Here is a 12,542-nt window from a genome sequence, read left to right as displayed (position 1 = left end):
GAGACCAACAAAACGATATATTTGACTTCTAATGCATCTCTGCATTCAGAGCATGTTCACTAAAGTGAATAAATATCAAATTGCACAAAATAAAGACCCACAAAACAAAACCAGATTCACTGCATCAGGCCACATTAATAAGAAACTGATATCTTTACATTCAGAGCAAATGGAGCAAATAATCAGAAAGTGAGGAGGAGCATTACAACTGAATGTGTTCACGTGTCTCGTGTCTTTCAAAATAAGTTATTTTTCAAAATAAAAGACGTGTCCAACATCAGATGTGCATTAAATATTATTTACGTTTCTGACCAGCTGTCCACGACCCATCCAGAACGGGTCTAGACCCACTTCTGGGTCCCGACCCACCAGTTGAGAACCACTGATCTAGACTGTGTATAGAGAGAGAGAGAACTTGTTCAGCACACACATGGGGTAAATAATTGTATGTTTACTTTTTATTTATTTGTATATTGTTGTATATATTTGGTTTCATGAGTTGTGTTGTGTCATTGATTCCTAACGCTGTGGCAACATAGTTCTGTTAACTGTCCTGATGCCAATAAAGAGAATTTGAATTGAATTGAATTGAGAGAGAGAGGAACTGTTGTTGTGATGAGAAACCACAACCAAACACAACACACACATATCTACACACACCACAGATTACAGCTGCTGTAACTACGGTAACAAGGTCACGCTGCTTCATCATCATCATCATCATCAAGTAAAAGAAAATGTTTATGTCAAAATGTAAAAAGCAAAAGACAAGAAAAGATTAGGATGAAGATTTTATTCTGTGGGTAACGGGGGCGCGACTAGATCAACTTTAGCCTTTTTTATTTTTTTTATTTAAAGGTTTATTTGGAATGGGACCTCACATATTCATGAACATACAAAAAAAAACAATTAATTGCTGTAAATATGTCAGATTTAGCTGGAAGCTAATTTCCATCCGCGGTCCCATGACACATAATTAAATAAAATTACACTCAGACTTTTAAAACGATAGACAATAACCTCCATAGGGTGTTTAGCAGCAGTTACAATTACAATGTTGCTTTGGTCATGAGTGTTGTATTATTGAACTATAGATGAAGTGTGATGATGATGATTTAATTGACATGCCCGAAATAAACAAACAAATAAATAAATAAATAAATCATCATCATCTTCATCATCTTCATCATCTTCATCTTCATCATCGTCAGCATCAGTGTGACCACAGAGTCTGGATCAGTCTGAGGTCACTGAGCTTCTCTCACTATTTAGTCTGTTCAGGTCAGTGTTCATGTCCCTGCTTATCGAGGAATGCCAGACATTCCCTCCACTGTGTGTGTGTGTGTGTGTGTGTGTGTGTGTGTGTGTGTGTGTGTGTGTGTGTGTGAAATTCCAAACACTTGTAGCGACCACGAGCCAAAACAAGGAGATTGTTTCCTGTTTTGATCTCGGCCTTTTTGAAAGCAGAACGTCCCCCCTCCCCCCTACCGCACACACACACCACACACACACACACACACACACAGAGACACACACACACACACACACACACACACACACACACGAACTCATAACAAAAGGTTGGAAACTCTGAGTCTGCAGAGAGAAGCTGAAGCTGAACCAGAGTTTGTCTGTGGAGAAACTTCACTCTAAACACCTGAACGTCACTTTACTTAAACCGCCGTGTGATAATGAGTCTGGTGGGTTTTACAGTTTTTCTCGATTGCTAAGACACATTTCTCGAAAGCTTCTCTCCTTTTCTCTAAACTGTGAACACAAACCCCAATTTTCAAGCTACATTCACAAAACCTCAGACTCTTCTTGCAAAACCAAACTTTCACCTCAAAACAGTTCAATCTGGTGCCCAAAACTGAACTTTGTTGTCAAATCAAAATTAAAAACACTACTGAGCTTCACTAAACACTACATAGACAAATAGAAAACACAATGAAGCTGTAGAAATAAATGTTTATCGTTCACTGTAGCTAAATGCATGTTGCAAAACAAAAAACCTGTAGCACTTCTCTCCTTCCCTTTCTTTCACCTTCCTCCCTCCCTCTCCACATCCATTTCATCCCCTTTTACTTCCTTCTTCTTTTTTCTTCCCAGTTCATCCCTCCCTCCCTCCCTCCCTCCCTCATCCTCTCTTCCTTCACCCTGTCGTCTCTCATCTTCTCCTCTTGCAAAACAAAAAACCTGTGCATTTACTTTAGCACTTGTACATAAAAAAAAAGTACAAAAAACAGAAATCCTGTGCATTTTACACGTAGTACTTGTACAGTACAAAAACAAACAGAAATCTTGTGCATTTAGTAGGCTACTTGTATGCAGTAAGACTACGTAAAAATAAAGTACAAAAATATAGAAATGAGAAGTACATAACTCAGCCACAGCATCATTTCTCTGTACTGGATCAGGCCACAGGACTTCATCCTGAACCAGCTACAGTTTATGTTCCCTCACATCATTGGACACAAGTGTGATCAGATTGAGTTGTTGTGTTCAACCGGTGAAACTTGTGCTTTACTTGTGTTTGACTTTTGCCACCTGTGCTCAGCATTATGCAACACAGGTGCATCACAATGAAAATGTGTTGGTGAGTTGTGTCTAAACAGGTGAAAAGTGCTGATGGTTTTGCCAAAAGAGACTGATTCAATCAGTGGTTCAGGCAACTGAGAAATTGGTTCAGACAACAGGGTTTAGTGTTTTAGCAACTGAGAAAAACTGTATGTTACGGTTGTGTACATGGTGTGTGTATTGTGTGTATATTGTGTGTATATTGTGTGTTATATGTGATGGACTGAGAGAAAAAAACTTTCCCTGTGGGACAATAAAGGATCTAACTAACGTCACCTGAACGTTACTTAAAGGGTAAACTTACTGAGGCCGAGTGAAAACACTGAGAAATAAACAGACTCATCAGCTCCGTCCCAGCAGCAGGAGGAGGAGAGGAGGAGGAGAGGAGGAGAGGAGGAGAGGAGGAGAGGAGGAGGAGAGGAGGAGGAGAGGAGGAGAGGAGGAGGAGGAGAGGAGGAGGAGGAGGAGAGGAGGAGAGGAGGAGGAGGAGGAGGAGGAGAGGAGGAGGAGGAGGAGAGGAGGAGAGGAGGAGGAGGAGGAGGAGGAGAGGAGGAGAGGAGGAGGAGGAGGAGGAGAGGAGGAGAGGAGGAGGAGGAGGAGGAGAGGAGGAGGAGAGGAAGAGGAGGAGGAGAGGAGGAGGAAGAGGAAGAGGAGAGGAGGAGGAGGAGGAGAGGAGGAGGAGGAGGAGAGGAGGAGGAGAGGAGGAGAGGAGGAGGAGGAGGAGGAGAGGAGGAGGAGGAGGAGAGGAGGAGGAGGAGAGGAGGAGGAGGAGGAGAGGAGGAGAGGAGGAGAGGAGGAGGAGGAGGAGAGGAGGAGAGGAGGAGGAGGAGGAGGAGAGGAGGAGGAGGAGAGGAGGAGGAGAGGAAGAGGAGGAGGAGAGGAGGAGGAGGAGGAAGAGGAGGAGGAGAGGAGGAGGAAGAGGAAGAGGAGAGGAGGAGGAGGAGGAGAGGAGGAGGAGGAGGAGGAGGAGAGGAGGAGAGGAGGAGGAGGAGGAGGAGAGGAGGAGGAGGAGAGGAGGAGGAGAGGAAGAGGAGGAGGAAGAGGAGGAGGAGAGGAGGAGGAAGAGGAAGAGGAGGAGGAGGAGGAGAGAGGAGGAGAGGAGGAGGAGGAGAGGAGGAGAGGAGGAGGAGGAGAGGAAGAGGAGGAGGAGAGGAGGAGGAGGAGGAAGAGGAGGAGGAAGAGGAAGAGGAGAGGAGGAGGAGGAGAGGAGGAGGAGGAGGAGAGGAGGAGAGGAAGAGGAGGAGGAGGAGGAGAGGAGGAGGAGGAGAGGAGGAGGAGAGGAGAAGGAGAGGAGGAGGAGGAAGAAGAGGAGGAGAGGAGGAGGAGAGGAGGAGGGGGAGGAGGAGGAGAGGAGGAGAGGAAGAGGAGGAGGAGGAGGAGAGGAGGAGAGGAGGAGGAGGAGAGGAAGAAGAGGAGAGGAGGAGGAGAAGGAGGAGAGGAGGAGGAGAAAAGGAGAAAAGGAGGAGGAGAGGAAGAAGAGGAGAGGAGGAGGAAGAGGAGGAGAGGAGGAGGAGGAGGAGGAGAGGAAGAGGAGAAAAGGAGAAAGGGAGGAGGAGGAGGAGGATGAGAGGAAAAAGAGGAGAGGAAGAGGAGGAGAGGAGGAGGAGAGGAAGAGGAGAAAAGGAGGAGGAGAGGAGGAGGAGGAAGAGGAGGAGAGGAGAAAAAGAGGAGGAGAGGAAGAGGAGGAGGAGGAGGAGAGGAGGAGGAGAGGAAGAGGAGGAGGAGAGGAGGAGGAGGAGAGGAGGAGAGGAAGAGGAGGAGAGGAGGAGAGGAGGAGGAGAGGAAGAGGAGGAGGAGAGGAGGAGGAGGAGGAAGAGGAGGAGGAGAGGAGGAGGAAGAGGAAGAGGAGAGGAGGAGGAGGAGGAGAGGAGGAGGAGAAAAGGAGAAAAGGAGGAGGAGAGGAAGAAGAGGAGAGGAGGAGGAAGAGGAGGAGAGGAGGAGAGGAGGAGGAGGAGGAGGAGAGGAAGAGGAGAAAAGGAGAAAGGGAGGAGGAGGAGGAGGAGGATGAGAGGAAAAAGAGGAGAGGAAGAGGAGGAGAGGAGGAGGAGAGGAAGAGGAGAAAAGGAGGAGGAGAGGAGGAGGAGGAAGAGGAGGAGAGGAGAAAAAGAGGAGGAGAGGAAGAGGAGAGGAGGAGGAGAAAAGGAGGAGGAGGAGGAGAGGAGGAGGAGAGAAAGAGGAGAAAAGGAGAAATGGAGGAGGAGAGGAGAGAGGAGGAGGAGAGGAGGAGAGGAAGAGGAGAAAAGGAGAAAAGGAGGAGGAGTGTATGTTGTGTAAGAGTGTGAGCAGCAGTGAGGTGAAGTCAGGTCTTGTTGCTGAGGGTGTGGATCATCATCATCATCATCATCATCATCATCATCATCATCATCATCATCATCATCATCATCATCATCATCATCATCATCATGGCTGTAAACAGACGAGAGGTTTCTGCTGTGACTCGTCCTCTGAGGCGTCAGACTCATCACTGCTCTGATTAATGATTTAAAGAGAAGCTGCAGCTCCAGAAGGATCCAGCTGAGTCGGCACCATAAACACCCATTAGGAGTCGGCAGCAGCCAGAAGCTCTGGGACTAAACTGCAGCGTCTCCATGGAAACCACTAAACGGTTCTGAAGAAGAAAACGCCTTTGTTCCTCAGATTAGAGTCAGACACGGATTTCACCGAGCACGAGCGGTCCCTGAACGCCTCGTTCTCCTGAAGCACTAAGACACAAAGACACAGAGGATCAGAGAAGTTCAGCTGAGGGTTCACATGGAGACACGAGTTGCAACAACATCTGTAACAACATCTGTAACATCATCTGAAACATCTGCACCAACATCTGTATGCACCAACATCTTCAACATCTGCATCAACATCTTCACCAACATCTGAACCAACATCTTCAACATCTGCACCAACATCTGCACCAACATCTGCACTAACATCTGCACTAACATCTGCACTAACATCTGCACCAACATCTGCACCAACATCTGCACTAACAGCTGCACCAACATCTGAAACATCTGCACCAACATCTGCACCAACATCTGCACCAACATCTGCACCAACATCTGAAACATCTGCACCAACATCTGCACCAACATCTGAAACATCTGCACCAACATCTGCACCAACATCTGCACTAACATCTGCACTAACATCTGCACCAACATCTGCACCAACATCTGCACTAACAGCTGCACCAACATCTGAAACATCTGCACCAACATCTGCACCAACATCTGAAACATCTGCACCAACATCTGCACCAACATCTGCACCAACATCTGCACCAACATCTGAAACATCTGCACCAACATCTGCACCAACATCTGAAACATCTGCACCAACATCTGCACCAACATCTGCACTAACATCTGCACTAACATCTGCACCAACATCTGCACCAACATCTGCACTAACAGCTGCACCAACATCTGAAACATCTGCACCAACATCTGCACCAACATCTGAAACATCTGCACCAACATCTGCACCAACATCTGCACCAACATCTGAAACATCTGCACCAACATCTGAAACATCTGCACCAACATCTGCAACATCTGCACCAACATCTGCACCAACATCTGAAACATCTGCACCAACATCTGCACCAACATCTGCACCAACATCTGAAACATCTGCACCAACATCTGCACCAACATCTGAAACATCTGCACCAACATCTGCACCAACATCTGCACCAACATCTGAAACATCTGCACCAACATCTGCACCAACATCTGCACCAACATCTGAAACATCTGCACCAACATCTGCACCAACATCTGCACCAACATCTGAAACATCTGCACCAACATCTGCACCAACATCTGCACCAACATCTGAAACATCTGCACCAACATCTGCACCAACATCTGAAACATCTGCACCAACATCTGCACCAACATCTGCACCAACATCTGAAACATCTGCACCAACATCTGCACCAACATCTGCACCAACATCTGAAACATCTGCACCAACATCTGCACCAACATCTGCACCAACATCTGAAACATCTGCACCAACATCTGCACCAACATCTGAAACATCTGCACCAACATCTGCACCTTCCTCAGTGAAGATGAGCCAGACCCAGTGGATCAATGATCCAACAGGCTAGAATAGAATTAGAACAGAATTTATTGTAGACTTGATCGGTTCATTGAAAAACATTTATTTAACATTATTTAGGTAAATGTGGTGATTTCATAGCTCCTCCTCACTTTACATTCAAACAAACTAATGCGGCTGTCACAGTTGTTAGATTTCATCAATGAGACCAACATTAATCTCCTAAAAAGAATGTAACCAGCCAGCAGTAAACCTCTGAAAGCGTGCGGATACGTTACTTGGCTCGTTTTCTCCCCCGGGATGATGACGGAGCTCGGCCCCGGCAGATCAGCTCAGTAGAGCGGCTGCTGCTGCTGTGACGACCGTTACCATGGTCCCCGGTCGGTTTCCTAACAAGCATTATGAACTGGTCACAGACTCTGGATTAAACGGTGACTTTCTCCCATGAAAAAACATTAAAACTGTGACGTGTTAACGGCGCTAAAGCCAGAATTAAAACAGCTTTTATGGCTGTCGGTTGCCGCGAAATGGCGACAGCGCGATGCTAATTTCTGTTAGCCTGTCTATGTGGTTTCACACTATACGTTAGCACTAAGCTAGCTGACTTTATGCTCTGTTGTGACACTGGCTGTGAGTGTTTTGAACATCCGCCACACGTGGGGTAGAAGCCGCTGATTGGCTGAGAAGCTTTCACTCAAAGCTTTCCTCAGGAAGCTCATTGGATGAGCCAATAGGAGGGACTGTTGTTTGTTTGTTTGTTTGTTTATTCACCTGAAAGAACAGAATAAACAATCAAACTAATGATTAAATGCAGACGGAGCAGAGAGACAGAGACCGGCTGACTCCTCCTCCTCCTCCTCCTCTTCCTCCTGGTCGGTCCGGTCCAACAGGAACGTCGACTCGTCTCTTCCTCGCCGACGCCGCTGCTCGCCGCTGATTGACGGCTGCTGTTGTGTTTGAGGTCTGTGGTTTTTCTGCCTTTGATCTCTGAGCTACTGTGGACGAAACTATGTGTGAATGAGCAGCAGCAGCACACGCCCTGAGCTCAGCAAAGATATTCAATAAATGGAAAGATCCCCCATGAGAGGCTGCTCCAATGATAGAAATTACCCTGTTATCACCCCGTTATTACCCTTTGTCTGACTGTCCGTGGACGTGGGAGCTGACGGTGAAGACGTTCAGTCGAGACGTCACTGGAAACAAGATGGCCGCTGCGGTGACGGTGTCCGTAGTGACGGAGAAAATAAACAGAGGCGTCAAAAGTCTTCACATTCTGTACTTAAAGGGACAACCAGGAGTTTTGTTAAAGCAAAGTGTCTTCACACTACATTTATGAGCCTCCGCACCGTGAAATTCTTTGACCGGGTCAAGACAGACTCATGTTTTCATTCATCAAGAATTAAAGTCAGAGGTTGGAAGACGATCACATACCGTCGTAGTTCCCACCATAAACGGAGATTCATACGGCGGCGTTATTCTCATGACTCGCCACGAAACCGAAAGTAAAGAAACGCTGGTCGGCTCGCCCAGCATTTCCACCACCACTAATAATAACAAAATAACCATAGAGACAAAACCATAGATTTATCTAAAATGGACCATTAACAAGTGGTAACGGAGATTCATCCACATTAATATCAGACTTTTTATAACCAAATAGAAACTCCTCATTGTCCCTTTAAGTAGAAGTAGAAGGACAGATACACTACTACCACACAGAGTTGTTTTAGGGGGAAATTCATGTAAAACCACTGATGCACGTTGCCTTCAGGGACAGTTTTTCATCAACAGTCTCTGTATTTCCCTCTAAAACAACTCTGTGTGGTAACGTTGTGTTATTATCTCATAGCGTGGTGAATGTGCAGCTCACAACTTGTCCACCAGAGCGTTGTGGAGTTGTTGGATTGTGTATTTGATGAGTTTGATGAGGGAAACCAAGAAATCCCATAATGAGCCTCCGTAGCGTAGCTCTGAGCATATATATATACGTATATTATATAATATTCATGTCTATGGTACCGGGTCAGAACCTCTGGACCCGGGACGTGTATTCATGTTCCAGCTGTTACACACACACACACACACACACACACACTAATTCCCTGTTAATAACATCGCGTGCCGACAGGCTCTCACGCTATGACATCACAGGGTTGAACATGTTGACGGCGTTAAGTCGTCCTGACAGACGAGACCTGCAGCAGCATTCCTCCATCTGAAGGTCACAGAGTGTGTGTGTCAGTGTGTGTGTGTGTGTGTGTGTCTGTGTGTGTGTGTAGTGGCTGTGATAACACTGAGTATCTTGATCAGGATCAGATCTGATGGTCCAGGTCTGGGTCTGGGTCTGGGTCCAGAGCGACCGGTGTAGCTACCAAATAAATGAAGTAGTGACCGGTGTAGCTACCAAATAAATGCAGTAGTGACCGGTGTAGCTACCAAATAAATGCAGTAGTGACCGGTGTAGCTACCAAATAAATGCAGTAGTGACCGGTGTAGCTACCAAATAAATGCAGTAGTGACCGGTGTAGCTACCAAATAAATGAAGTAGTGACCGGTGTAGCTACCAAATAAATGCAGTAGTGACCGGTGTAGCTACCAAATAAATGAAGTAGTGACCGGTGTAGCTACCAAATAAATGCAGTAGTGACCGGTGTAGCTACCAAATAAATGAAGTAGTGACCGGTGTAGCTACCAAATAAATGCAGTAGTGACCGGTGTAGCTACCAAATAAATGCAGTAGCGACCGGTGTAGCTACCAAATAAATGAAGTAGTGACCGGTGTAGCTACCAAATAAATGCAGTAGTGACCGGTGTAGCTACCAAATAAATGCAGTAGTGACCGGTGTAGCTACCTAATAAATGCAGTAGTGACCGGTGTAGCTACCACATAAATGCAGTAGTGCAGCAGCCTCAATAAATGTGTCCAGCTGTCAGAGTTGTCCGGTCGCAGCTTCCACAGACTCCCACAACAAATGTCGGAGCTAATTTCCTAACAAGCGTTATAAACTGACCACAGACTCTGGATTAAACAGTGATGTATTACCAGCGCTAAAGCCAGAATTAAAACAGCTTTTAGCAGCTTTACTGCTATGGCTGTCAGTTGTCACGAAATGGCGATAGCGATGCTAATTTCTGTTAGCTAGTCTATGTGGTTTTACATTATACGTTAGCATTAAGCTTTTAAATATATATTGCCGCTTTACTCCTCTTTTTATTTTGGTACCTACACCCATATATATGTCTATGCTATGCTAACTGGCCGTTACGGTTGCGGTCGGAACGTTTTAATTATGCAACGTAATGCATAATTAACTGTGTGGCGGAGTAGTGTCCAAAAGTGTTTTTTCATTTGACCAGTGAGTCACTATATTCAACACATTTTATTTTATTATTGTGATTATACACTGATACTAATATATTCATGGGGAGGAGATTCAGATTTGAACAACAAACCATGTCCATTATTCACGCACTGGACCTTTAATATTTACAGAGCTAAAGGTCTCGCCCTCCGGCTGGCCTGTTAAAAAGCGAGAGTGCACAGTGTTTTCCGGTTGCCGTGGCGACCGTGGAGCAGGAAGTGGCTGTCGAGGACAACAGGAAGTGGCCTGGCTCCGGCGCCGAGGGTCGAAGAATTCCAGGAAGTTTCTTGTACTTTGTTGAGCTGAAGCCGAGGAATGCTGAGGAATGCCGAGGCGTCTGCGGCCGCCGTCCGTCACGTGATGTCAGCGTCTGAAGCTCGCCGCTCGCCGCCGCTCACACACCCCCAACCCTCCAACCCTCCAACCCTCCACCCTGCAGCAGCAAGGGCTCATGGGAAAACTTCAACTTCAACTTCAACTTCAACTTCAAACAACTTTATTAGTCCCACCAGGGGCAGTTGATTTCAGCAGCTTGCACAGTCCAAAAAAACACAGTCCACACAATAAATACATATAAAAGATGAGGTAAATAATAGAATAGGATGCCAAGGTACAGCGTTGTCAAAGATCAGGTGAATGAGTGAATAAATACACACGTTGCACATGTTTGACCAATAAATGGCAGCTGGATAACAGCTCCACCGGCCAATCAGCTGAGGAGTCAGTGAACGCATCATCAGGTCCAGATTATTGATCGACTGGAACTAATCACCAATAATAATCAATAATCATCTTATAGTCACACACCCCCTCCCCCCCCGGATGTTTCCGTGGCGACAGCGTCTCCCTGACGCGTGGATGAAGCTGTCGTCGTCCTGAGGGTCAGAGGTCGGCGGGTCGGGGGTTAACACCACCACAGGCTGCAACAACAAACATGCTGTGTGATGAGGCGTTCAGGGCCCCCGCGTGTGTGTGTGTGTATGTGCGTGTGTGTGTGTGTGTGTGTGTGTGTGTGTGTGTGTGTGTGTGTGTGTGTGTGTGTGTGTGTGTGTGTGTTTGCTCGGTGTTGAAAGCCGTGTTCATCCTGTGTTCACCCCCCAGGAGAGAAGAGGTTAACAGGTTTGACCCCCCAGAGCTCTGACAGACAGGGAACATGAGCCGGATCAGACTGGAGCTCAGGGACTTCATTAGACCACATTAGACCACATTAGACCAGGTTAGACCAGGTTAGACCACATTAGACCACGTTTGACCACGTTTGACCACGTTAGACCAGGTTAGACCACATTGGACCACGTTTGACCACGTTTGACCACATTAGACCAGGTTAGACCAGGTTAGACCAGGTTAGACCACATTAGACCTCATTAGACCAGGTTAGACCACATTAGACCAGGTTAGACCACATTAGACCTCATTAGACCAGGTTAGACCACATTAGACCTCATTAGACCAGGTTAGACCACATTAGACCAGGTTAGACCACATTAGACCACGTTTGACCACGTTAGACCACGTTTGACCACATTAGACCAGGTTAGACCACATTGGACCACGTTAGACCATGTTAGACCACGTTAGACCACGTTTGAGACCACGTTAGACCACGTTAGACCACATTAGACCTCATTAGACCACATTTGACCACATTTGATCACGTTATACCACATTAGACAACGTTTGACCACGTTTGACCATGTTTGACCACATTTGACCAAATTAGACTTCATTAGACCACGTTAGACCACATTAGACAACGTTTGACCACGTTTGACCATGTTTGACCACATTTGACCAAATTAGACTTCATTAGACCACGTTAGACCACATTGGACCATATTGGACCATATTGGACAATGTTTGACCATGTTAGACCATGTTAGACCACGTTAGACCACATTGGACCATATTGGACAACGTTAGACCACATTTGACCATGTTTGACCACGTTAGACCATGTTTGACCACATTTGACCAAATTAGACTTCATTAGACCACATTGGACCATATTGGACAATGTTAGACCACGTTTGACGACGTTAGACCACGTTAGACCACATTTGACCACATTTGATCATGTTATACCACGTTAGACCACATTAGACAACGTTTGACCACGTTAGACCATGTTTGACCACATTTGACCAAATTAGACTTCATTAGACCACGTTAGACCACATTGGACCATATTGGACCATATTGGACAATGTTTGACCACGTTAGACCACGTTAGACCACGTTTGACCACGTTAGACCACATTAGACCACGTTAGACAACGTTTGACCACGTTAGACCACGTTTGACCACGTTAGACCACGTTTGACCACTTTTGACCACGTTTGACCAAAATGGACCATGTTAGACCACGTTAGACCACGTTTGACCACGTTAGACCAGTTTCAGGTTCTTGGTGTCTCCTGTCGGTGAAGTTACAAAGACTGAAACTGAAGTGAATCAGTTCAGTCTTGAAACTGGTTCCAGGTTCCAGGTAACTCTGATTGTTTTCCAGCCTTGTTGTTTTCTTTGCGTCATGATTT

The 12,542-nt window shown here is 46.2% G+C and overlaps 1 protein-coding gene across 1 annotated transcript in view; it reads right to left on the bottom strand.

Annotated features, from left to right (window-relative positions):
- Positions 1–5,175: 5,175 nt before the first annotated feature.
- Positions 5,176–12,542, bottom strand: part of hivep1 (HIVEP zinc finger 1) — a 50,711-nt gene continuing 43,344 nt past the window's right edge. Inside the window, 2 exon segments of the mRNA XM_085790516.1 lie at positions 5,176–5,279; positions 5,393–6,642. Of these exon segments, the coding sequence (XP_085646642.1) occupies positions 5,176–5,279; positions 5,393–6,642 (1,354 nt within the window).

Source organism: Trachurus japonicus, chromosome 11 (genome assembly GCF_045865225.1).
Source record: "Trachurus japonicus isolate A0001 chromosome 11, Traja_1.0".
In the NCBI taxonomy this organism is placed as follows: domain Eukaryota; kingdom Metazoa; phylum Chordata; class Actinopteri; order Carangiformes; family Carangidae; genus Trachurus; species Trachurus japonicus.
This window is presented reverse-complemented; position numbering and strand designations above follow the sequence as displayed.